This window comes from Zerene cesonia, chromosome 3 (genome assembly GCF_012273895.1).
Source record: "Zerene cesonia ecotype Mississippi chromosome 3, Zerene_cesonia_1.1, whole genome shotgun sequence".
Lineage (NCBI taxonomy): Eukaryota > Metazoa > Arthropoda > Insecta > Lepidoptera > Pieridae > Zerene > Zerene cesonia.
In genome coordinates this window covers 7,261,511-7,288,918 of record NC_052104.1, presented here as the reverse complement: position 1 = coordinate 7,288,918, position 27,408 = coordinate 7,261,511, and the positions used below count along the sequence as shown (strand labels likewise).

Genomic DNA, 27,408 nt, shown 5'->3' with positions numbered 1-27,408 from the left:
AATTCAGACAAGTATTACATATGAAGCAAAAACTTTTTACGAAGCAATTTATACGAAAATTGCGCGGACGGACGACTTTTTTGACTCCACAAGACAAAACAAGCATAAATATTAAATTCTCATTAACACAAAACAGTACAATCCAAACTAAAAGAAAATTAAAAAAACAAAAAACTTAAAATACTAAAATAATTTTGATTATCTATCTAGTTGATGCTATATATTCCGAGAGGTTTGTTTTTATATTTAGCTAGTTATTAAACTTTCAACATACGTAGTTATACTTATTTTAAACAATTCAAATAAAATAGAAATAAGAATATAGCAGAAACGTAAAGCGCATGAGTTCTATTGACATTTCTGACGTAGTACTATATTAATGTGGTTCTAACTTCTTACATCATTACTATGTCCATGATTCTGACTACACTACTTTCTGAGTTGATTGCTTCTGATTGACAGATCATGACGGTAACTGGTGCAATTTCATTTTAGTCTAGTGCTATAGACCAGCGGTATTCAAACTTTTTTTGGAAGCCCAAATATTTAATTAGGTATTACAGCGTAAACGAATACAAAAAATAAATAAATTGGGACACTGATTAATAGATGCACAGATAGTAAGGCAAAGGTGTACTTTTTCTCATTATTACTTTGGATCTCCTACAAAGGCTTTAAGTAAAGCAGGAAGCAATACTTATTATTCTGTGCCCCAAGGCTCCGCGGAGCACACATCAAGTATGGCAAAAAACTATATATATATATATATATATATACGTAGGAATATCGGGATAGCCTTAATGTTATTCCAGTTGTCCAGCTGTCTACGTACCAAATTTCATTGCAATCGGTTCAGTAGTTTTTGCGTGAAAGAGCAACAAACACACACACACATCCTTACAAACTTTCGCATTTATAACATTAGTAGGATAGTAAGATTAGTAGGATAGAATAGTAGAATAAGGACTAGCTGCGCCCCGCGGTTTCACCCGCGTAAGTCCTTATCCCGTAGGAATATCGCTATAAAAAGTTGCCTATTTTTGTTGACTAACCAGATTTGAACCTAACACTCACATAACTCCTCGCACAGTAAAACTGTAGAGGGGGATACGTAAATGCCTTTCCCAACGTTAAAAAAAAAAGATTTGACTTGAGGTAGCAATTACAAAAAGATAGAATTTTATGAGATGGATGAATGACTAACTCATGACTTAAAGTCGTAAATACAAGACTGAGGGAATCGAAATAGGATGTCGAACATTGATGTACAGTAAACGCCACTGAACTCTCATAAAGTTCATCAAAAAATGTGCCAGCGGCGCGGCTTTATATTGAGCATTGAATATATATTCTAGTATATATTATAGAATCGGGTGCTGCGTCACAGTAAAAGGTATATATTATACTGTGACTGCGTGCTCATTAGAAACAAGCAAATTTTTCGAAGAGTGGATATTCTAGTAAAATTTATTTAAAAATACCATTTTATAAACGTAAAAAATATGTTAATGTAAAAAAAGCCTTGTATTTTTTTTAATAATTGGTACCTAATAAAAAGTTAAAACATTAAGGGGCTAAGATATTCCGTTTTTGCTCATCATTTCGGATTCTTTAATATAAAAATGTGTAAAATTAAAAAAAAAGATAATAACACTATTAATAATTACCACACAGTGAAAACGAATGTGAATCATATAGGTTTTTCGTATCCTTCAAGATATAATAATAATCTAGGTTTTGATTTGCAAACAACGAGGTCAGAAATCAGAATACCAAGAATTCGGTAATACCAAGAAAAGCAATTTACGTAATACAGAATTGTGCTTTATTTTGTACTTATCCGACTTCTTCTTATCCGACTGCTAAAAAAGAAAGCACGCTCTGTAACTTGAACGACTTGGTGGCTTTGTGGCCAAATTATTCTTCAGTTGTTTTAAAGGTCGAATGTTGGATTCGTTATTGAAACATATCACAAGCTATTAGTATAGTCACCAAATTATTATATTTGGAACTTTCAGCGCGTGAATCAAACAGATAGGACGGTATATCCTGCTAATATTATAAACTCAAAAGTTTGTAAGAATGTATGGATGTTTGTTAGTCTTTCACAAAAAAGAAAACCGCAAAAAAACAGCATCGGATATGTGTGAAATTATTGGTACGAAGATAGAATATACTATGGATAAACACATACGCTACTTGTTATTCGGGTATCATGCGAGTGAAGCCACGGGATCAAGCCAGAATTAAGTATTATCTTTCAAATTCGCGACATGTACACTCGATAATTGATAAGCTCAGTTTTGGGGATGCAGAGGGACGTGTGGGCGAGTTCCGCAATCGGAGGATAAAGCTGTAGTGATGGCTTGGCTGCTGAGCGTGCTGGTATGTGCGTTGTCTGCGCCTGCGCAGGCGGTGGTTGGCGGCAACCCCGCCGCGCCACCTGAGCCTGATGCTGCAGTGGTTTTCACACAGAAGCATGGATTCAGCGCAAGGATTGAGGGAAATAAGGACGACCGGCTCGGTTATTACACATTTAGCGGCATAAGGTATTTTAAGAGAACTCATTGATAACTTGTTGAATTCAGTTGTTAATCTTTATACCTACACTAGTTGTGCCGCGCGGTTACACGCGCGGACGAATTTACGGGCAATAGCAAGTAGCTCAAGTTTATGCTCATGTCTAGCTCATGTCTTATTCTAATGTAGAAACTATGAAATTGTACAGTCTCATCAAAATTACACGCTTATAATATAAGTAGGATTTGTAATAACCTTTGCGCATAAAAATATATTATTAACGTAATCGGGTACCTAATCAGTAATGTTCCGTATTCTTTTCTTATAACGCTAATATATCACAATATATTTTAATACCTATGTAATGTTAAAATTAAGCACAGCTCCAAAATATTGTATCAGAAAGTTTGCGTGGAAGCTACGCCTGAATTTCTTTGTACCGTGTGCAATTCATAATTTTATTGAATTACTAGCTGACCCGACAAACGCTGTTCTGCCTTACTCTTATCATTTAGGTATATGAAAAATAGATGTTGGCCGATTCTCAGACCTACCCGATATGCACACAAAATTTTATGACCATCGGTCCAGCCGTTTCGGAGGAGTATGGCAACGAGAACTGTGACACGAGAATTTTATATATCAGAGATTTCTTGTATACGATTTATCTGCCTTTCTATTATCCAATAGCACGAAGTAAGACATGACAGTTTGATTGTAAACGGAAGATCCGTGATTTTCTCGTCGTTCTAAATTATAATAGTTATCATAGCATAAATGCTTTCGATATTATTCATTACTAGCTGCGCCCCGCGGTTTCACCCGCGTAAGTCCGTATCCCGTAGGAATATCGGGATAAAAAGTTGCCTATATGTTATTCCAGTTGTCCAGCTATCTACGTACCAAATTTCATTACAATCGGTTCATTAGTTTTTGCGTGAAAGAGTAACAAACATCCATACATCCATACAAACTTTCGCATTTATAATATTAGTAGGATTTCTATGAAAAATCTATCACCTTAAGATTAGCTTACTTTTTGCTTTTTATTTTATTGTATTTAACTGTAGAATAACTATAAGGTTTGTAAAGTTCTTCTACTTTTCCCTCATTATCAAATTTTCACTTTCATAAGGTAACTCGTGAGTTTATTGCTAAGTATCTACAAATAATAACGATTGATATGATCTAATTCTGTTCGTGTGAAAATTAGCCGTACCTTTCAGGGCACGTTTTTTTATTAATAATCTATTGTAATATTTTAACAGTAACATATTATATTTTTACATAAATTATTAGATTTAAACGGATGCACTGATAGTTAATCACATCCGCTGTCGGAGTTTGTACGCATATCTAAAACTTTTAATTCTATATTTGGACCGAAGATATATATAATACACTGATTTTATTCAATAGACATTAATACTACTTACGTACTTTAATGTTGCAACGACTCGCAGCGGATCTTGTACTCCGACACCATAATATGGTACCTACATGGCAATATATTATGATATTAGTTACACAGTATGTGAGCAAATATAGCATTTCTTTCTTGGGGGTCAATAGCCACTTCAACATCCAAAATCTCACAGGTTTGTTTCTAAAATCTGATTTAATATCATATTTACAATTGTTATATCTATAATAACGTTTATTGTTTAGATATGCAGAACCTCCAGTTGGCCCTAGACGATTCCAACGTCCCGTAAGAAGATACCTAGCTGGTGAGATCAATGCTACGAGCAATTGCCAGCCGTGTCCACAGATGGACCCACGGGGATCAGGGAGGATAGTTGGGCACGAGGATTGTTTATGTCTTAACGTTTTTGCGCCTAAGATGCCTGGGGAGGAACAAGGTACGGTTTGATGATTTTAATTTAAGCTCAGGCATGTGTAATGTAAGACAAGCAATTTGATTGGGTTTTAATAAAGTGTTAATGTACCCATCATTGCTTTTTAGAAAGACAATTTCATTTTATGTTTTTTTTTTTAATCTAGCATTTCCTAAAAAGTAACAAATTCACAAGGACTTGTGAAGGCTCATGGGTGGTGGTGATAGCCCTATACCGGGCGAGCTACTAGTTCGTTTCCTCACTTACTTTAAAAAATACTGTTTTGGGTCATAAAAGGTTTCCTTAATGCAGGTTGTCCGGTGATATTTTTCGTCCATGGCGGCAACTATAGATCAGGATCGATATCGCCTTATGGGGTGAGAATTTTTTAATTAAATACACGCTACGTTTGTTTTGAATCTAATTTCAGCTAATTGTGCGTATTTTTTAAATTTAAAACAATTAAATATTACGATAACAAGAGGAATTACAACCAGTTTTATCGTATTGATTTTTACATTTCCACTAATAATTTTTTTCTATGTATCTTTGTGTGAACCTTTTTATTCCTTTTTAGGGCAAACACTTTGTTCAACAAGACACAATACTAGTTACAGCTCAATATCGTTTAGGTTCACTAGGGTTCTTAAGCACTGGACAAAGAGATGCATCTGGTAATACTGGCATTTTCGACCTTCGCGCCGCTATGACGTGGGTATGATGATATTATTGCATTAAAATGTATTTATTTTTTTAAATGAATCTGCAAATGTTTTTTTAAACACGCTTTTTTAGAAAACACAAAACAAAATTATAAAATTATTTTTACAGTGGTGTAAATTATGGTGAATTATGTTATTGTTAGTCGCATATTTTAAGTAGGAGAAGTATTTTTCTTGAATTGATTAAATTTCATATCAAATTTACAATTTCAGATAAATGATTACATAGAATTCTTTGGTGGTGATCGCTCGCGAATGGTTGTAATGGGCCAAGGCACTGGTGGTAGAGCTGCATCCCTCCTGGGCTTATCGTCGGAGACTCCAAGGGAGGGTCGGGCAGCTACCGGCGTAGCTGCATTGTCTGGGGCTCCTCTGTCACCAGGTATTGTATTAGGACTACACTTCGTTCTTACTGTAGTTTCTTCTTTAGTGTATAAAATAGGATAAAGAACTTAAGACGATAATAATGTATCTCTGTGCCAAACATCCATCTATGAGCTTATAACTATCGCGTAATATGGTGTAATAGTAATATGGTCATTTACGATTACAAAAGAACGATGTCATTGGCTTCAAAATAAAATAAAATTTGTTTTTTGGAAACGTCCATCCAAGCCTTCATTATTTAATTTATTTCAATTTTGTTGAACCTGTTTTACCTCCTTGTTTTTTACCTAATTATTAAGCTTGTTTGCCCAATTTTTTTTATATAAACTGTGTTTCAAAATTTGATAATTCAAATTGTATTCACCAGATACAAAATGCTACGATTTTATTCACAGGCGCCGTAAAATCTGATTCCAAGACGCATGCGGAGGAACTAGCGAAACGCACTGGCTGTCCGCCAGAACCAGCTGAAAGACTAGTCATGTGCCTCAGGAAATTACCATATGAGAAGATTATTGAGGTATGGCGAGTGTAATTGATTTATTTCCCGTTTAGGGTAAAAAAGTATGTTCATCTTCATTTTGATGTTTTAAATACTCAATGGAGGTAAAGATAGTGTACTTGGTATATGGGAAAGACATATTATTCTAAAGATTAATTAGAAAAATATCATGTTACAGGAAAAACTTATATCATTAAAAAGTATCAATTTTGAAATACTAATATCTTGAAAATATATTGTTATAGGCTGACCAAAAAATTACAATGAGTATGCCCGATACACAAGCGTTTTTGGAAGAAATATCAGGAAGGTCAGGTGCGTTAACCGAGCTTTTTAATTTTTATGGGTATTTAATTGTCTTTTTTATAAAAAGTTGTAAATAAGAAGAGTTGAAATAATTTGGTATTAAAATAAAAGAATTTTTTTAATTATAAGTAACAAATATTGTATATTGTGTAATATCCTATAAGTTCGAATTCCATTTGATTTTGTTTAAATCTATTTAAAATATGTTGTAAGATTGATCAAAAAGTATTATGTGGTACATTCTATGTTAGGACTTTATATATCTGAACCAACCGAATTAATTTTTTAAAAAACAAACAGGTTCGGGTGTGCGAGTGGAAGGTAAAGAGGATTATCGTGGTCTTCCTGGCTTCGTCCAAGAGGATCCGGGTGTAGCTATTAAGAATAAGCGTCAAGTTGGTCCCATGCTGACCGGCGTCACGTCCGCTGAAACATCAAGAGCTGTTTTTGGTAATTATTTATATATATATATATATATATATATTTCTTTTTAATTCATTGCTTGCTTGGGAGTTAAAATATTTTATTTTTTTTATTTAACTCACATCACCAGTAAATTTTATGAGACTTTCGTTTTATATGAATAACACCAAAATTTTAACCCACAGGAAAGTATTCGAAATTCCTCACTGACCAATTGTCAGCTGTCCAAGACTTCATAAAGAAGGATATAATAGGAGGTCTCAAGAACACACTGCAAGAGGTGCAAGCGTTGAATCCCCTCAAATTGGCAGGAGTGCAAAGCATCCTTCCACTACCTGACTACTATCAGGTCTTGTTTGATAAGTCACTGGACACCATCGATGGATTAACTGAGATAGCTGAAGCTACAGGTCAGTTTAATTAGAAAGTTTTAAATTAAATAAATAAGACGTAATTTGTAATAAGAGAAATAATTTCTGATATATTGACAATATAAAATTTAAAAAATGAGCGCATAATTTGTAGAAACATAAAAAAGTACATAAAGTACGCGAAGAAACATAAATAAAAAAAAAACTTTTTTATCTAACCGCAACTCTTCCTAAAGCCAAGAACGGCTGGCGTTTAATGATTTTCGATATTAATATAATAAATGTTAAAAAATCTACTACAGAAAAAATAGATTACCCGGTCGAAGCCGGGGCAAGCTGCTGGCATGTAGGTATATAAAAGAAATCGTTAGTTAGATTTTAATGATTGTTGATTTGTTGGATATATCTCCGCTTGGAAGATTAAATAATAAAAGCTGCAAAAAATAACTAACTACTCGGTCAGAATTGTAGTTATGAAGTTTAGTAAACAATTTTTCGGAATAACAGCGAGCTATTATTACCTTAGACTAGATTGTCATTCTATATTCAATTGCAAAGGGTCTCAAATTGGGGTAGGGTGTGAACCCTAAATTTTATTGTTATTTAAATATTTTAGGGGATCTCGGCTTATTAAAATATTTGTGAGAGCTAGTTAAAATTATTTTTGACGATTAATTTAGGTTTTTATCATTCATTTTTTTGGGTTTTTATTTGAAGTAGACGCTATCAAGTTTATTCTTGTTTTATCCCAAGAGAGTATTTAATTGGGATAAAAAGTATCCCGTCACCCAATTCAACTCATATAGACAGGGGTCTATATACCAAATTTCATCATAATCCGTTCAGTAGTTTCAACGTGATTGACGGACAAACAGCCAAACAAACAAACTTTCACATATATAATATTATTGTGAAGTATGGTAGTGTGATAAGTGTGATAGTGAAATTTTTTTACAATTTTAAAGGTTTATTTCTCAACAGGTGACGCCCTCTTCAATTTTCCGGCATATCAGAGTGTTCGTGAGTGGAAGGCAGGTGCTCCAGCTCTCATGTACAGCTTCGAGCACGTAGGCAACCTGAGCAAAGGATCGCATTTCGTACCTGGCATCGCTTTAACTCGTAAGTCGGGATTTGTAAAACTACCTGGTACTTTTATAATAAATAGTTATCAGCTTTCATAGGGCATTGGTTTGTCTTTTCTCTTGTATATAGATTAGCGAGTAGACAATAAAGCTGAAAGCAAAAATACTCCATACGTGGAGCTCTGTATCCCATTAGCAAGTTTAGATTTTAGATCTGTTTTCTGTTAGAGTAATGAGCATTAAGTTTTAAACAATCTATTCAGTGACAAGTTTACGGCAATATTAAGGTATGAATGACGTGTTTTTATGTGATAAATAACTTTTACTCGCGATTGACCCAAGGAACCTACCTAAGTTACCTACTTTTTTGACACGCCCTACAGGCCAAACCTCTAGACGGATTTTGATATACTAGGCGTCGTAATCATATTTATAGTGATATTGTTACATAAAAAACTTATCCTTAAAATGTCTGCGGTCTGGTTTTGTTTTCATACTAGATATTCTTGCTAGATATTTGAAATGGATATCATAAAAATATAGGATATTATACTTGGCGAACGGTGTTATGAAGCTGAATTATACAAGCACCATTATTTTAGATTCATTTATGAATTTGTTATCTTGCAGAGGATGGAGATGAGCCTTTAAATAACAAACCGAAGAAAGCCAAGGGTCCAGCTCATGGCGATGAATTGGCCTACCTGTTCGAGCCTTTGGACGAAAATGGGAGGCCATTAGGCGAAAATGTCTCACAAACCGATGCTAAAGTGCGACAATCCTTCGTAGGGCTGTTTGCAAAATTCGCGCGAAACTTAAAAGCGAATAACACAAAGGACAACAAGATTTTTAATTTCCTACCATTTTCCCTGTCACCTGACGGAGAACAGTACCTGAAGATCGGGGATAAAATAACACTAGATAAAAACTTCAGGTACGTTGTTGTACTTTATTTTACGAAGTAGGGTTCGTAATTTAAGTGTCGAATTATTTATGGCGAGAGTGGAGGAATCGCAGACCTTCTGGTCTAGAAATCATTTTAATAATTTTTTATTATATTTGCTACCTGCAGTGCTTCCCAGTATCGCAGAGGTAATAATTCTCAAACGGTATAGTGTTCTTGAGATCAACTCATTCTAACAAACACACAAATGAGTAAACAAAGAAACTCTTCAGCTCTATATTATTAGCACAGATAACATAATTCTACGTTATTAGTATAGATATAGATGGTATCACATTTCTCAGTGATACAAACACAATTTAACTGTATTAAACTATATTAACTTTTCTATTTTTAGGTTCTGCCAAATAGGTCTATGGGGAAACATGGCGGATAGGCTGTCTGACGCTCTTTGTAAGAATTTCTTCGGTGATATCCTCAAGATACCTGCACTGTTGCAACCGATTGCTGTTCAAGTAGACAAGACGGGAAATATTCCAATCGTCAACCAGGGCTTGGGTATTTTAACACAGAAACCAATGGCTAAACAACCTCAAAGCTCTCCATTCGGCTTAGGAAATATTAATCCATTTGGAATATAATGTTTATAAAAGTTAAGGGAAATAAAATTTTTTGCAAACTATATTTGGGATTTTTCCGTACTGTTTTTATTTTTACCCCATAAATTGCTATTTTTTTTTCCTTAGTAAAGGCACAATATGAAGAGAAAGCATGCATGTCACAGTTGTCTGTTATATAACTAGGCAAAGGCATGTAAACAAAATTTTGCAAAAAAGTTTATATCTTCTCGTATAAAATACCTACCTTCATTAATTAAAAATACGTATGTAGAATAGCAGTGGTGGCTCAGTGGTGAGAACCTCGGACTTCAAAAATCGATAAGTCGGGGTTCGAGACCGGGCGAGCGTGCAGGAAATAAATTGATTTTTCAATTTATCTGCGCATGTGGATAACATCACCACTGCTTAACGGTGAAGGAAAACATCGTGAGGAAACCGGCATGTCCAAGAATTAAAAAGTTCGACGACATGTGACATCTGCCAACCCGCACTTGGCCAGCGTGGTGGATTATGGCCTGTACCCTCATAGGAGGCCTGTGTCCCAGCAGTGAGAACATATATGGGCTGATGATGATGATGATGATGTAGAATAGACTGACTTTATGGTTTTAATTTATTAAAATCTTAAAAAATACAATTAAAAAAAATTATATCATCAATCTTGCCAGCCTTAAAGAGTCTTCAAATACCTACTGACAATAGAACGCTATGAATTCTAACGCGTAGACCAAGTAATAATATGTTACGTATGCTAAGTAGGTATAATATCAGCATTTTTTTCTACTAAGTAAATGAAACCTTTGTCATCGAAATCGAGGTGAGTATTTATTGTGATGTTGGTAAAAAAATAAAAGTATTGCAAAACGAAATGAGGCTAATTGATAGAAAGACATTATCTATTACAAGATTAAATACAGCATGTTCAATATTTATATTCTTAATTGGTTCATTTTTTCAACCAACTTTCCTAAAAACGAAGGAGGTTCTGAATTCAATTATGTTTTGTCTTTTTTTTATTCTATAATTTTTTGTGTTTGATAGGATTTTGTTGACTTTTGGTATGGAGCCAGGGGTATAGAGATTTTGGACTGGTACATCCATTCCCAGAAACATCGTTTTCGAGAAAACAATTTTTGTAAAAAAAAAAATTCTTTACCCTGTTATCTGTAATAAAGTAGGTATCTTATTTTACGTAAGCCCTACATGTGATGTTTTGTTCTGTTTAATTTGTTCTATGGCAAAATACATAAAATCAATACCTATAACTACATTTTATGTAGTGTTATAACTCGTAAAACTATTAAAAACCTGGAATACAGTTTCAATACAATTTAAGAAAAAGAAATCAAAAATATCAACAATACTGCATAAGGAAAGTCGATTTGTTATTGTTTAGTACATACTGTGGTTAGTCTTTGTGTATCTTATCAGTTATTCTAGGCACATACGGGTATGTAAGGTATTCAAGTACCTACTCATTGTAAACAATTCAATTTACTATAAATTGGATTTTTTTATATCGCTTACTACTTATTAGTTCCAATTACGACGATGTCTCGTGTAGTATTTTTATGTGTTTTTATAATTGGATGCGTGAGTGGACGCCTTATTAAGGACCCAAATAATGATCAGGAGTTTAAAACAAATGATTTAGAATATAGTGACATTGGAATCGAAAGTAATGAAGTTAGAGTTCCGCCAGTACATGCTGGTTCCAATGCGCGCTGTGCTCAAATTGGTGAATTTGTGAGTAGCTTTTAATATTTTGCTCAATAATTATGTCTTCTAATCAATCTGTAAACTATATATTAGCTATTCGTGATTTTTTTATTTCTTTTAGGAACTTTGGAATCAGTTCTTTATTATTTCTATGTTTCAAAAGTTTACAAACATAATACATAATTGTAGTCTACTTATATTTAACATTCTCGTATATCTGTAATATGTTATTGCAATGTGGCTGGTCATTATGATTCACGTGTTTTGCTTCGAAATTGATAATTTACAGTCTATTTATATTTTTCAGTGCACCTATCATTCCGACTGTTGCAGTTATTCTTGTTTAGGCTATATGAAGAGATGCGTCTCCGGATCTGGCTAAATTACAACCAAAATCATTTGAAGATTCACCTTTTTTATATTATCTTGTGATATTTCAATGAATACTCGGCTTGGTTTTTATTTGTTTATTTTCCTTATTGGATGGATGGGATGATTAAGGTTGGATAAATCTGGTGGGTTTGCTGCAAATAATTGTATTTCTTTCATGGCGCCTTCCGATATTTTCCATAACACTGGATATTCTTGTTTAAAAGTATTATACCATTTATGAATCTGTAAAAATGTAAAAAATAAATAAACATGTTTGAATGTAAAATTCTATTGTTTTACATATTTCCTGGATTCCTATTAAATTTTCAATTAATATTCAATATCTTTTATATAGTAGCATTAAAATCACGTTTGTAAGTGCCTAAATATTTTATACACTAGTAGAAATTGTAATAAGTAGTGAGGGTGTGGTAGTATTGTAATTAAAAATATGTATTAACTGCTAATATTGTTATAGCGCATGTGGAGGAAATTGAAATAAACTCTTGTCTACTATAATGTAACAGATACCTTTTGATACTTGGAGAAATCGAAATCAATAGCTTCCAAAGTCATAGTAGAATTAAAGAGTTGGAAATCGGCAATCGTGAGATGATTTGCTGCAGCATACTTGGTCCCCAATCGTTGTAAATACGTCTCAAACACGTCAAGGGCAATGTGAACCTTCTTCAATCCTAAGTCAGTTCGCTGATAGTCAAAAAATATTGGCGCCATCTGAAAACAAAACAATCTATGCAGTACTTTGATAAAGTATTTTTTCATTTAAGAGCACATCGAGAGAAAAAGCCATATCCAGCAAGTTAATTGTAAATGATAATATTTGATTCCTTGTCATGATGAAACAACAGAACAACAACAACAGAATCGCATTCATTAACCTATTAAATCATTGTTACATCTATATACGTTAAAATAACTATATTATTATATTGTTTTAGGTAATTAATTTGGATCGACTCACTGTATATGCGGATATATTTGCGTAGTATGTTGACAAGTTGAAACATAACCGATGGTTTACGATCGCCCTGTTGATAAATTAAAAATGTTAAAGTTTGTTCATTGTCTTGAAATTTATTATGGTACAATACAGTTATGTTAACATAAATAAACTCTAAAATATGAATTCTAACACCAAGCTTAGTATAGTCTGTATTATCTGTTCCTATGTTTTCTCGCTACGAACCAAATTAAGAATTGTCTCTTTGGTACCTATTACCTATGGTACAGCAAATACTTTTTGGGTAGAATTATTTCTACATTTTTTAATTACACCTACAATATTATGTACCTTGCTTTCGGTTCCTGTGGGTACAAATCAGATTGAGGTTTGTATTTATCACACAGGTATTGTAAAATCGCGTTACTTTCGCTCAAGTAGAAGCCATCATCGTCTAGAACAGGAATTTCTTTTTGTGGGTTCATCTGAAACAGGTTTAGTGGATTTCTTAGACGATTCAAAATACCGGAACACAAGAAATATTTGTGAGTTTTGGACGACCCTATTTAATAGCTATGTGATTAAAATTTCAAATACTCGTAACATAGGCTTAACAAGGAGATACGTAGATATATGTTATTTTAATTACGTTGTCCTAACAGCAGCGATGGAATCTACCGGATATTAAATAGGTCCATTTATGTAATTGGTTTTTGATAGTAGAGCGTTAAAAAAAACAAACTCTTCTGCTCTATACGATTATAAATATTTAGAAATAATATAACAGTATACGTATACTCAATATCATAAATATCTATCCACTACTAAATTATTATACCTTTGCGTATTCCTCTGTCATATGCTCTCCGGCTCCAAAATTGGTGTCTATCAGTTCAAATGGTATTTCCAGCACTGCTAGCGCCTGTCGCACTGACAGCGATGGTGGACCATCAGACACAGCATATAGTTTCAACACCATATTGATTAAATGCCTGGAATAATTACGGTTTGTTCGATTAGGCAAATGATACCGCAATGAACCCGCGTTCGGTGTTCCTACTGATAAAGTTGATAAAAAACATTAGTAATTTAAATAAAACGTTCAGACAATTCAGTGTAATTACTTTATTTTAGTACACAGCGATAATGCAATTATTTTTAACGAAATTATAAACCGCCTTCAAACTGTCAGAACAAGACCAAATTTAAAAGGGGCCACATGGCAAGCATCCACTTTTAAACAAAAACAGAATCCCTTTTTTTGTTTGAAGTTGTTGAAATAGATTTAGCAGCACAAATAGGTTTCGAGTATAAAATATAATTATTGATGAATATACTTATTCTTTATAAACATTTTAAGATATTTTCTACAAAATGTACCTTTTATTTTCATTAAGTGTGATAATTTGATCGATGTGAAAATTGAATACATACCTCTGTTATCCAAATAATACTTTATTGAACAATAGATATGTGCAGTTATCTGCAGACATTCCGAGACACTGCCTCAGAAACACTTCCACAAGTGTGTTTCCTTTCACTTTGTTAGTGTGCTCAATCAAGTGAATCAACAAGTAACGCGATGTTAATAAATATTGTTTTTTACCGCTTGTTTTTTTTCTTATTCCAATGTAATATAAACCAAATATTTTTAATATTAAATAAAATAGATTATATATCATAAAAGTCTTCAAATAATTTAATTGTGAAATCTGCAGTTTATCTGTATTATCATAGGTGCATATATGTATATTTTACGCATTTCTGTGTATGTGTGCAAGATTTATTGTTGGTCTGCCTGCAATCGGTCTGTAAGGAAAATTGTTTTATTATTCTTCCAAGTGCTGGTTTACCTACATTCAAATATACATATAATATATTGATGGTATTTGTGTAGCATTCGACAGCTTACGTCACCACATAATTGTGTTTATTAGAGTTCTGCATTTATTTTAATAGCAAAAATTATATATTCAATAGCGTCACCAAGTTGACAGCAACTTTGTGAAATTAAAAATATGGATGTAAGTATATGCAATGTCATCCCTCTTACTCTCATTTTTACACTTTTTATTTTAATTTCGGCTTGTCTCGTGAATAAACATACGATATACTTAGAGCATCTTCATATTTTGGCTCTCATTTTATCCTAAAACTTCCTTAAAATAACAGAATAAATGTTCATGTAGGTAGTAGGTATTTCATACGCGCGGAACCTTCAGTAATACAAAGCAGACCTATACTTAACCTAGCCCCTTTAATATAAATCAAGGAGTTTCCAACATTATTACTTGTTTAGTATTATTTACAATGACACCACGTGCTATTTGTTTGTTGTTGAGCTGCATTTTTGCCATTGGATGCGTTAATGGACGGCTTGTAAATGTTCCACATGATGATGATGGTTTAGAGACAAATGAACTAGAAGTCAATAATAAAAACGATGATGATAGCATGATGAGACGTCCTGAAATATTTGTTTTCAATGTACTCCCAAGTTTTAGGTGCGCCCAAATTGGAGAATTTGTAAGTTTTTTTATCGTTTCTGTTACTTTGCCTTATACTTAGTAAGCTAATGAGACGGAAATTGTGAGGTTTTTACTAAGCATAACAACTTATTAAGTTTTCTATCGAATAAATAAATTTGAAGGTTCTTTGATTTAATGTGCGTAATATTAAATGCTCAAGGATAAACTGATTTCAAAAATAAAGATCCTGTAATACCTGCAAAACAATGCCATTGTGCTATGTGTTTAATTAAATAAATTAGCTAGAATGAATATCTCTGTATTTATTTAGAATAATAAAGTTGAATACAACATTTAATATTATTCTGCTCTTAAACTTTCCTCACGAACTTTCACGTGAATTATATAGCTATTCAAAGCCTGGATTTCGTTTTAAATTGGATATTGTGCATTTTTTTTTTCAGTGCAATAATCATGAGGATTGTTGCAGTCATCTTTGCTTAGGTTACATGAAGAGGTGCGTTTCTGGTTTCGAATATAGTTAAGGAAATTCAAAATATACAGTAAGGTAAAATGTACTCAGTTTTTAATTATAGTTCAGTAAGTTCGCCGGTTAGTGGTAAAATCTCATCATTAGCAACATCTTACAGTTCTGTTTTTTAGGTTTTTTTATAATATAAGGGGCAATTTATTTGTTTTAATTTTGCATTTAAGTAATCCATAACAACATCTATAGATATTTTTGTATAACGTATATCATAAAGTTGTTTGTAGGTCATACAGTGTTCTTAGTTAGATATGGATTCTCCTGGTATAAAATATCTATATGTATCTTTAATAAAAAAATACATGCTAAATAAAGGTCTAAAAACTATAAAATGTTATTTATTGAATTACCTACTATTTTTTAACTATTATTTTTATATACTTTATAAGCATCTAACTGACATAGCTATAGAAAACACACGATAAATCAGTGATTCTCAACCACTGTTCCGCGGCACTTTTGTGTGCCGCCAAATTTTGCAAATATATAATAATGTTAATATTATTAAATTATATCATTTTAAAAGAAAAACGTTTTAATTAATCCCTTATTAAACCTGAAAATCCCTACGAAAATTTTATAAATGTGAAAGTACGTACAGCAACCTAACACCGTCTGTCTCTTTTTTACGCCTATTTAATAATTAATTCTAATTTCATCCAATCCACCCAGGATTGGATGAAATTCGGTACAGAGACAATACGAGACTAGTAAGGACGTAAGACAGTTTTCTGTCCCGAATTTTTATTTCCTTTGCATACACGGGCGAAGCTGCGGACGAAAAGTTAGTTACATAATTAAAAAAGTAAGAAGCTAAATATTATACCAATATTTTTATCTACTAAGAACACATATTGCTAGTAACTACATAAGAGTAATATCTAAGTTTCATTCTGTTTTCATTAAATACATTGTTTATTGACGACTGTTTATTTGAAGATATCCAAAAGAAAAGGTAAAACATAAATAAGGATAAAATTTAAATATCTTCTTATTTGGACTTGGAATCTTGGACACTTGAAATTTATAGTGTGTATTATACAAATGGATTTTCGATGGATTTTCAACTTATTTTAAATTATAGACTATACACATTTCTGCAATACCTAATCAATTGATGTCAACATCGTATCGTAATTTTTTTTAGTATTAGTTTGTACATAATTAGATTAAGTCAATATCGTATTGGGATCTACCAATGATCCTTGTAATGACATTTGATGTTTTAATAAATAAATAGATAAAATCTAAATGTATAAAAATAAATGAACTCGAATTCAAAGCAAATTTGAAAAACTAAATTTTTGAATATGCAGACCGGATCATCCTGCATGATTGAATTTATGTTGTGGCTTTAATGATACGGCTCGCAATGCGTTGTGGTAAAAAAGATTGCCACAACGCGAACGTTTTTATATTGGTATACATAATTCAAGTTTTTGTGATCTCCTTGAAACAATTTAAAATTAGCGAAAAAATACTTGAAAACTAAAAAGTAACCTGCATAATAATTATCCAGAAAACCACAAAAGTGAGTTAGTTGTGTCTCTCATTAGTCATATTAATTTTTAGGATAAAAACTTTTTTTTCATATCATTCATAATTTATAGTTTAACCTTATCAACATTTACAACCTATTGATAGCTTTTTTTGTTAAGATGGAAAATGTGGACGAAATCTGTTTGTGAAGGCGAATCTTTATTATAACCGATGCGTTCAATATCTACTAAATAATTTGACACCTGTCAATGTCAACATGGGTAAACGTCTAACCAAAATAGCATCAAATGATCAAAGTCAACGATGAAAGTTATTTTTAATATTCCATAGAATAGATCTTCCTAATGTGTCGTTTTGTTGGTAAAAATGATGCATTTTATTACAAATACCAGTAAATTAACCATGTGAAACGGGCGTAAATAGTTGAACAGTAAAAATCAGTTGGTAAAATTATGATTTTATTCAGGCAAAAACTAAAATTTTCTCGAATAGGAAGCAAGGTAATCCCAAGGTATGCGTCTTGTTATTTGTATTTTCTATCCATCTATTACACATGTGCAATCAATAAGTGGCAGTTTGTATTGTTTTGTTCGTTTGAAAACTGATTTCTTATCGGTCTCGTTGACAGGACTACCAAGGTGGGAACTGAAATAATAAAGGATGGTGCACCTTGAAATGACTGATATACAGTCATATCATCACACCCTCACTATAAATGATCTGCCTAATGAGTTACTCATTTATATATTTTCTATGATCGATTTTGAATCACTGCTAGCCGTATCAAAAGTTTGTGTGAGGTGGCAGCAACTCTGTTTAACACCATGCATCTGGGATAACACTAGACTTATTGTATGTATGAAGAACTATGTTAGAATTAGTGACAACATTGTACCTTTTGTAGCTAAATACTTGAAAAATGTAAAACTGCAGTATTTCAAATTGTATTCCCAAGTTAGAGCTTCCTTAATCAGTTACTGCCCTAACTTAACTCATTTAGAAATAAGTATATCTCAAGTTGATAGTTGTATATTTGATGATCTTGGCTATTGGCCTCATTTGAAATTCTTGAGTTTCAGAAACTCTCTAATAGTACAAAATCCAGAAAATGCTAATGGTAATTTTGTATATCATTTACCATTTGAGAAACTAAAGTATTTAGAAACATTAATTTTATCAAACTTTGCATTGACTCACAGTAGCTTGTATAGTATGCTATTGTGTGTGAATTTAGTTAGCATTAATATGGAGAAAATGAAAAATATACCAGCAGACTTTTTAGAATCATTGTTAAGAACCAAGCAGTCAACTCTGAGAGCTTTACACATATATGGAGATACATTAAATGATGACATAGTGTGTTCAATATCAAACTGCAAGGTACTACAGGTCCTTCATATTATGACATGTAAAACTCTGTTTGACTCCAGCTTACATCATTTGTATAGATTAAAAAACTTGCATTCATTAAAATTGAGACATGGGTATTTTTCAACAAATGCCTTGTTAGCATACTTCTCAAATAATAAATTTCAATACTTGACATATTTAAGTCTATCACGATGTTTGCATGTGACAATGCAAGTTGCAAACGCCATAAAAACTAGTGCACCTAATTTAAAAGAGTTATCATTTTATCTATGTCCATTTATAATTGCTCCAGATTTTAAAAGGAGTGAGCTACAAAAAATGTTCAACATTGAGTTATTGCTAGATTAAATTCATTGATCTGACCTCATTATAAATAGGTTGTCATTAAAACAAAGCAACTTAGATCCGTCCACCTCATTAGATACAGTGTTGTATTAATTGTATTTAAAATACCGATTTTAAACTATGTTAATTATTGAATATTTGACATGACATCAATATGAATTTAGGTTATTGTAACTATAATGTGATGAATGTAAAGTTTGATGCATGAAAATACTAACACTTGATGTTTCAATGTTATATTAATTTCAGTATTTGAAAAGTATTATCATGGAGACTTTCTTCATTTAACCTCAAAAGTATATTATAATGTAAAATCAGTCAATTAAAAGTGCCTTATAGGGAAACAATAAAATTCATAATGACTTTCAATTTTAAATGTTTACATTTAATAAGGAGATATCAAAATTTCTATTATTTATCCAATAATTACGAATTAACATGTAGTGCCTACTTATACATAATTTGATTTTATAGATATTATGTTTGTGTTGTTAATTATATCTACAATAAATATTTTAAGATAACATGTGTTTTTTATGTTACCTCTTCACTTTGCTTAGTATTTGTTAAGCTCTGCTTAATTGGAACCAAAATAAAAGATTAAAAGTATAGCTTTTGTCAATTAGGAATAAAGTTGCTTTCTAATGATGAAGGAGTTTTATAATTCTCTACCAAGAATATAAAATTGAAAAATTTGACAAATTTTGCCTTTAAAATTATATATGGTTGTATATTTGAATGACTATCGCTTTTTTTATGTTTCAACTTTGAGGTAGATGTTTTGTAAGATAGTAAAAAAAACTATCTAACAGCTTAATCTACTATATAAAAATAAGTCGGGTTTTCCTTCCTGACGCTATAACTCCAAAACGCACGAACCGATTTCCACGGTTTTGCATTCGTTGGAAAGGTCTCGGCCTCCGTGAGGTTTATAGCAAAGAAAATTCAGGGAAAATTTCAACAAAAAACGGGAAATTCATTTTTCACATACAGCCATCTGATAGCGAAACGAAGTTCGCCAAGTTTGCTAGTAAGTTATATATAGGTTGAAAAAATTAATAGACAAAATTATGTGGTTATCCCATATATTACATACATACAGCAACATTTAAAAACTTAAACAAATGGTTCTATATTGATTTCAACGGCTGAACATGGATTAGTTAATTCGAAGGCTGCTAATACATTTGGGTGTATTACTCCAATTTTTCCTATTGCATCACCATGGAGCATAACCTCAGCACATCTCCCAGGAAAGTATGCTGGATCTGCAATTATAAACATTTTTTCATTTGCATGTTCAATGAAATCTTTCTTTTACTAGATACGAAATTAGTGAGACATCTAATTTTTTTCCATATTGTTTTATTTAATTTTAGTGGTTACGAAATCAGAGTGACCATGTAATACTACAAACAGAGTCAACCCTGAACCCTTGTGCGGGAAGGAAGGTGAGTAGACATTTTTATAGCAGAGCAGGCAAAGAAAAAAGTGGGCCACCTGATTTTACACTGCAGCAAACTCTTGCAAAAAATATATTAAAAATGTATTAGTTCAGAATGCCTACTATAGCATTAATTAATATATGGAAGATGACAATCCATGTAATTTTGTCGCTTAAGAACCACAAGTCAGTTTATTGGCATCATTGTTATGTACATGTTACATATTATGTAGTATTAAAATGTGAAATTTATCTTATACCTTTAAACGAGCAATTCTTGTATATATATATATATATATATATAATTGGAATCTCGGAATCGGCTCCAACGATTTTCATGAAATTTAGTATATAGGGGGTTTCGGGGGCGATAAATCGATCTAGCTAGGAATTTTTTTTAGAAAATGTCATATTCGTGTTTTTTTTTCCTGACATCTATTGGTGAATAATAATACTATTTTGCTTCGTAGATAGCTGGACAACTGAAATAACACATAGGCACTTTTTATACCGATATTCCTACGGGATACGGACTTACGCGGTTTCAACCGCGGGTCACATCTAGTATTATTTTAATAGAGCAACTACAGAGTTTCTTGCCGGCTCTTCTCTGTGGAAACTGTCTTCCGAACCGGTGGTAAATGAATAAATGTTTGAGTTTGAGTTTGAAAAAGAAACGCTAATTCGTGCCAATCCAATGTTCAGCAGATTAGAACATATTTTACAGTATGTTTATACAAAATGTGAAAAGATTAAAGTGTATAAAGAATAAATGGATAACTATCAGCTATGACATAAATAACATTAATCATTGTGTTTTATGTTTGATTAATTTGTAAATAAATTCAGAATAATTGAATTCATTATTTTTATTAACCATTTTGATTGTGAAATGGTTATGAAAAAAGAACTGAAATTGAAATTGGTAACATTTTTCACATCGCGGTTCCGCCTTGTACTCACCTTCTGCGGGTCTGAGAGAGTAGGCAGTGCGCCACGGTATGGCCAGCAAGGCCAGCAGGCGGTCGAGCAGCCCGTGCACGAACTGGAAGCCGCCCGCGCGCCCGCTGTACACCGCGCATATGCGCCGCTCGTTGCGCGCGCCCGTCTCTGTGCGGGTGAGTTCTAACTTATAATACACGTATGTACATTACATAAATTAAGGTATAAAAAATATATTAATATAACATATTTACATAGGTAAAAATGCTATGTATGTGTAGGCATTTCTTTCTTTCATCAGAGACTAGTACAAAATTTTATAATTTGTTAAACTGTAATTTAATAACTATTTAATAATAAAAAAAAACTAAATGTGTTTTTTTCTGCAAAAAACAATACAAAATTTTAAATTACTCCAAAGGTGGAAATAATAGCATATGAAATAACAAAAGCAAGAGCACCCGATGATTAAAAAACCAATAAGATGATCATGTAATCATATTATAATAATTATAGTACACACCAGCTTTATCATCCTTCACTACAACATCACTGATCTCGAATATCTTCATTGGCAGTGGCATTTTCTTATTAGCAGCTAAGGTTTTCAGTAGTCCTGGTAAAAGCAATGTCCTGACTACTTGGAACTCTAAAGTTTTAGGGTTCGAAATATGCACTGCGGGTACTTCCTCTATACTTCTACCAAGTTTGGTTGCTACATCCTCTCGTGAACACTGAGGATCGAAATGACATAGAATAAAAAAATCTATGCAAAACAGAAAGATTTAGGAATACAATATGTATAAAGGAAATTAAACCATGAATGGCTAAGAGTAAAACATTCAAATTATTTGACATATTTTTCAGCATGTTTTGGTTATGCTCATCTGCAGTCTTATATATTTGCTTTATAATTACTCACTAAAACTAATTTAGACAGGATTTATAGGGATCAATCCCTCATTTTGGTACATTATTTTTTAATATTTTTTTATAATACTTACAAGAGTAAAAGTGAGTGCTTCCGTATAACCCGCATTAGCACACTCGGCCCGCAGTTGTTCCGTCAGTTTGTTCACAGGCTGCTGTCCGCCAGCACATACTACATGTGATGGTCTACGAGGTATATTGTTATACCTGTAAATAAGAAAATAACAAATAAATTAATAAAAATAGAACATGAGCCACATCTAAAATTATTATTTTGAGATCCAAGTACTTAGAATTAGTGACGTAATTTGTAAATGTACAAATTTTTGTGTAATATGATTCAAAAGTCCATTCACATTGAATAAATGTTTGAAGTTGTTCAAATTAATGAATATTACCTATTTGAAAGAGCAGGGTTGCAGAAACTTTCTTTGCTACTTATACTAATGTGGAAACATTTTTAACATGATATTATATTTAACACTTATTTTATTCATTTTACTATTTAAACTTTCTTTTGGAATCAAGGGCAGGTGTGTCTACGTCTATGAATAACTCACCCATAAGCAATAGCAATGTCTTCATAAAGATCACAGGCGTGTATGACGTCATGCCGGGTGGGGGGCACGCGAACTGTCAACACTGAGTTTTCATGCTTTGCCGTTAAGCACATACGAGATAAGAGAGCAGCTATTTTATCACCATCTTCGCTGAAATTGATTAAAATAAATGATATACAATGAAGGATTTTTTTTTATTTATCTTTAATAGGGCAGCGCTTGACTAGATCTCGCCTGGTGGTAAGCTGAGATGTGATCTAGGCTGTAACGCGCTTCCCTAGAAGGTACCGGTTCACTCTATTCTTGAAGACCTCCAGATTGTACTCGTCAGGCAACACAGACTCAGGAAGCATGTTCCAGTCCCTTGCGGTTCGAATAAAGAATGTGGAATCGAACCGCTTCATCCGGGTACATGGAACGTCCACCAAATAGCGGTGCCTAGAATCTGTGCGCCTCGACGATCGATGAAAAAAAGGGGATGTCTATCAATTTTTCTTTCTCAAAACATTAAGTGAATGCACCAATGATTTTGCAATGGCCGGTAGCACAATGAGAACAATGAATATAATTTTTACATTTTGATATATTCTCAACAAATCTCAAATGAAATACTGATCCTTGTCCAAAAAAACTAAAATCTGACTATGACGCTTGTGAATCATGTATATTAGCATAATATTCTCATGCAAAACTTACTCAATTCCAATATAATTATTTGCCTTGTCCACATTGATAATTTCATCTCTGAACTGCAGTTTGGGATAGAGTTCATAAGTGCCATCAGGGGCGAAAACCTTACATTGCTGTACTTCATACATATTGGTGCAGTACTCGGAGAACATACATACAATTGTATCTAGTACCACGATTGCCTGAAATTTTTTTTATACTCAACAGTTAATAAAGGGGGGAAATTTGAAACATTTTATCAGACTGTATATAATACTTTAGACAATGTTTAAACAATGTTTTAATCATTAATATTCATGTGATTAATAGATTTTTATGTGCACCAAATTTAAATCACAACTAGATCTGTTAACAAATTATTTTTTTTCTTATGATTCCAACATCCAACACTCACTAGCTCCCATGTAAAAGCCTATGATTCAGTTGATTGTGATAAACAAATAGGCAAATACCAATATTAATCAACTTTCGTGAAATATTTAATTATAATATAAAAAAAGCAATAGTTATTACCTTTGTGAGATCTGTAGCCGTACATTCAATGAACACATTTTTAGTGTTTAAAGTTATTTTAGAATGATCTCCATTAATAATGGGAGGCATAGAAAGTACTACACCATTCTTGTCTTTAATTACAGGATACACAGGACTGTCTCTAATGATACCAAGGTATTGTTTTAACTGAGCATGACTCTGAAATAAACAGGGGAAAAAAATTATAATTTAAATACAGGTGCTTAAATTTTTGTTATGATTTTTACTCAATGAACCCCTTAAACAATGGTCAACATACATTTTGTTTATTGAGAGATGGAATATGTTCTTTCCAGTCACTTTTTTTTACATGAGAAAAATAAATATTCTATTTTTATGAAATTTCTTAAATATCTTTAATAAATCATTTTTTTTAACATATTGGCAGACATTAATGGTCATATGCATATAATAGCTAAAAGTGAGGAATCTGTATATACGTCGACATCTGAGAGTACTAGCATAAAATGAGTTAGCTACACTATAACCAATTTTCCATGCTGCTCTGTCACCACAGGCATATTGTAGACTATAGTTCAAAATTATTAAAAAATTTACAAAGATAGTGAAGGTTCTACACACATGTTGACATTGTTATGGTCCCCACACAACATAAAGTTAGCTTGTGGTCTTCATATTTACATACAATCTGTTAACAACTATCCCATTGTTTCTTTGTGTGAGTCACTACCAATATATTTTTTTGCAAATAATACTACTTATTTAAGGTCTTTATATCAATCAGATCTAGAAACCGAATAATATAAGGAGTGTTTTAAAAAATAATATTGTGTACTATCTCAGAAGCTACAACCAGTCAGTGGCGTAGCTAGGGGGACAAGGGCCCTGGTGCATAGGGAAAGAATCGGGCCCTCCTCCCCTCTTTCCCCCTTCCTCCCCTCTTTCAAAGCTGAGGTTAGAGGGTCCCCTGAGCTTCGGGGCCCTGGTGCACTGCACCACCTGGCCATATGATAGCTACGCCACTGCAACCAGTGCAATAGTTTTATATACTAATACTTAAATCTGTTTTTTGTATTGTCAGAATTATACAAATCCAATAACCTTTATTTCTTAATACTATACATTTCATTGTGCAGATGAAAGTCCTCTCCCAAAAATTTGCTTTTGATGCTTTCTAAAGCAATCCTCAAATACAGTTTCGGCACCAGAAATTAGACAATGCTGCTATATAGCATGCATTTTATTTACACCGGCACATTTGGGATGAGGTCAGGGTATTTACATAAATGCATACATTTTTATTCAACATGGCTAATGAGGAATATTACACTAAGATACACCACTAGAACCAAACTTAGTAAGTAGATTTTTTACTCACAGAATATAATTCCATTAACTCATTTGCTGTCATTTCTTTCTGCTGGTTGAGTGCTTTAAATTTAATTTCATTAGGAGGCAGTGCATCATACACAAATGGACCCTTAATAGTATCCAAGTCATGGGTTCCTATTGCCACTAAAGTTCTCTTTCTACAAATGTTTTGGTGTAACTTATCCTGGAATTTTATATTAATTATAAGACATTTTTAATAAATAACCTTATTAATTGAGTTTGAAAGGTCTATAATTAAAATAATATTTAAATGTAAACAAAGATAGCAGTAAGCAATAAGTACTCAGGATTTCACTTGCTTACATCATCTTACTATTTTAAATTAAAAAAAATTTTATAAAGATTAAAAATTTATTTTGACTTACCTGTAGGTCAATGAAGCTATCATAACTTTCCTTAGTGAAGGTGATACCTCTTAATACAGCAGCCACAGCATATGGCCTTATCTGTGCAGTGGTAGGTGTTAGGTGTAGCGAGAAAGAGTCTTCATATTTCTTAATTTGATATTGTGGTGGTGCCTTTCTAGAACATCAGCATTTTATAGAAATTTTAAGTATTGTCAAAACAATATTAGTAAGACTAATAGAGGCTTTTTTAAAGACAGTGAATCAGTAAACAAATAATTACAACACAAACTAAAGCTTACTTTCCCTGAAATACTAGAAGTCCATTAACTAATCCTTCCAGACACAGTAAATCATATCTATTTGCAGGAATATCTATCCGATATAAAACATCTTCCGATACTCCAGCCCCAGCCTGGTCTCCTTGTTCTTTCATCAACATTTGTTTTTCTGTGGTCTGAAATCATTTTATAAATGATGTGTAAGTTCACAAGACGTAATATAGTATATACTTAAGAAAGTTTAAACAACTTACAGAGAGTAATATCTTATTAGCTCTCAATTTAACACTTACCACTTCATCGAGTTCCAAGCCGAATTCAAAGCATAATTCTTGGAATTCGTCATCGGCTGAAAAATTATTCGGTTATTTTTATATGTCGATGGCTATTACATGATTTTTACATTTTATTTAAGTATACTTACTGTATGATCTACCAAGTGCAGCAAATAAAGAATCTCGTTTTACGGATATAGTGGGCATTATGGAAACTTAAGCGACTAACTGAGACAATTTGAATATTTTATAATACACTTTATTTCAATTTCTTAACGTTATAAATATGTTAAATGCAAAAATATTGGGTACTGTTTTAGGTTACTACCATTTATTTTTGAATTTGACATTTGACAATCTACACCTTGCAAGTTGCAACATCATAACAGTCATCCTACTTATGTCACATTTGACACTATTTTTTAGAGATGTATGTTTTAAAATCCGATAATAACAAAAAAATTTAGCTTTGATCGCACTCTACCACTCTAAGTGAAGCTAATAAGATGCGGAGGGTCTGGACGGCCAGTTTTTAGTTTAAGCGAGTCGACCAATCCGATGACTACCGGTAATAACCCCACGGGCCGGCTGGTTATCCGGCTAACTTGGTGCCTGTATGGTGTACCAGCTGCTGGAACTGGCTGCTCCACTGGTTGGTTGGCTGGCTGTAATGCCGGCTGGCTGGATGCATGGTACTAGCTACTTGCCCGGCTAGCCACCTAGTTGGCTGTAAGGCTGGCTAGCTGGCTGACTGTTTAGCTAAGATTCCTTGGGAGGCCTGATTTGGCTTTAATGCCATTGTGATACAGCGAGGGCAGGCGGCCAGTGGTCGTGGCCTGGCGGTTTTTGCTGGACAATAATGGATCTGGAGGGTTGAAAGGGGGCTTGTTCGGCTTCAATCCACCTGACTGGATGGGGTCCGCACTTATGCGGTGGCGGACGGCGGCCATTGCGTTTGCTGGTAGTATTACTACCAGAAAAAAGGTGAACGGGATCCTGTCGCGTCGCTTTGGTGAGTGCTGCAGCTGGGCGTGGGGCGACGGCTGTTGTTGACGTCTTCTGCCAACTTGTAATCTGCTCCGTGGGGTCGTAATGAG

General features: G+C 33.0%; 4 protein-coding genes and 1 long non-coding RNA gene across 7 annotated transcripts; 3 read left to right on the top strand and 2 right to left on the bottom strand.

Annotated features, from left to right (window-relative positions):
- Nucleotides 1-2,322: 2,322 nt before the first annotated feature.
- Nucleotides 2,323-9,736, top strand: LOC119839517 (liver carboxylesterase 1F). Its single transcript, XM_038365832.1, has 12 exons — nt 2,323-2,549; nt 4,189-4,382; nt 4,671-4,735; nt 4,936-5,073; nt 5,294-5,462; nt 5,863-5,987; nt 6,215-6,284; nt 6,576-6,725; nt 6,884-7,108; nt 8,051-8,188; nt 8,782-9,085; nt 9,453-9,736. The coding sequence occupies exons 1-12, from the start codon at nt 2,362-2,364 to the stop codon at nt 9,694-9,696; spliced, it is 2,010 nt and encodes a 669-aa protein (XP_038221760.1). The 5' UTR covers nt 2,323-2,361; the 3' UTR covers nt 9,697-9,736.
- Nucleotides 9,737-11,846: 2,110 nt separating this feature from the next.
- Nucleotides 11,847-14,304, bottom strand: LOC119839518 (glutathione S-transferase 1-1). Of its 3 annotated transcripts, none has more exons than XM_038365836.1 (6): nt 14,162-14,304; nt 13,566-13,719; nt 13,079-13,212; nt 12,749-12,815; nt 12,298-12,501; nt 11,847-12,009 (listed from the first exon to the last, which is right to left on the bottom strand). In XM_038365836.1, the coding sequence occupies exons 2-6, from the start codon at nt 13,704-13,706 to the stop codon at nt 11,854-11,856; spliced, it is 702 nt and encodes a 233-aa protein (XP_038221764.1). In that variant the 5' UTR covers nt 13,707-13,719; nt 14,162-14,304; the 3' UTR covers nt 11,847-11,853. The 3 variants fall into 3 exon arrangements, with proteins under 3 accessions (XP_038221764.1, XP_038221761.1, XP_038221762.1); XM_038365833.1 differs by having other exon boundaries at nt 13,566-13,786; nt 14,162-14,262; XM_038365834.1 differs by having other exon boundaries at nt 13,566-13,783; nt 14,162-14,254.
- A 691-nt stretch (nt 14,305-14,995) lies between these two features.
- Nucleotides 14,996-16,043, top strand: LOC119839519. The gene is made up of 2 exons (XR_005288256.1): nt 14,996-15,253; nt 15,660-16,043. It is a non-coding gene; the product is annotated as an uncharacterized LOC119839519 (long non-coding RNA).
- A 1,461-nt stretch (nt 16,044-17,504) lies between these two features.
- LOC119837895 (F-box/LRR-repeat protein fbxl-1-like) lies at nt 17,505-19,163 on the top strand. The gene is made up of 2 exons (XM_038363682.1): nt 17,505-17,753; nt 17,871-19,163. The coding sequence occupies exon 2, from the start codon at nt 17,903-17,905 to the stop codon at nt 18,959-18,961; it is 1,059 nt and encodes a 352-aa protein (XP_038219610.1). The 5' UTR covers nt 17,505-17,753; nt 17,871-17,902; the 3' UTR covers nt 18,962-19,163.
- Nucleotides 19,164-20,032: 869 nt separating this feature from the next.
- On the bottom strand, nt 20,033-26,680 carry LOC119838312 (phenylalanine--tRNA ligase beta subunit). Its single transcript, XM_038364193.1, has 12 exons — nt 26,461-26,680; nt 26,330-26,385; nt 26,058-26,212; nt 25,777-25,933; nt 25,398-25,574; nt 24,038-24,217; nt 23,531-23,706; nt 22,835-22,984; nt 22,349-22,481; nt 21,868-22,078; nt 21,366-21,512; nt 20,033-20,226 (listed from the first exon to the last, which is right to left on the bottom strand). Exons 1-12 carry the CDS (start codon nt 26,516-26,518, stop codon nt 20,075-20,077), a joined length of 1,752 nt encoding a protein of 583 aa, XP_038220121.1. The 5' UTR covers nt 26,519-26,680; the 3' UTR covers nt 20,033-20,074.
- Between the last annotated feature and the right edge of the window lie 728 nt (nt 26,681-27,408).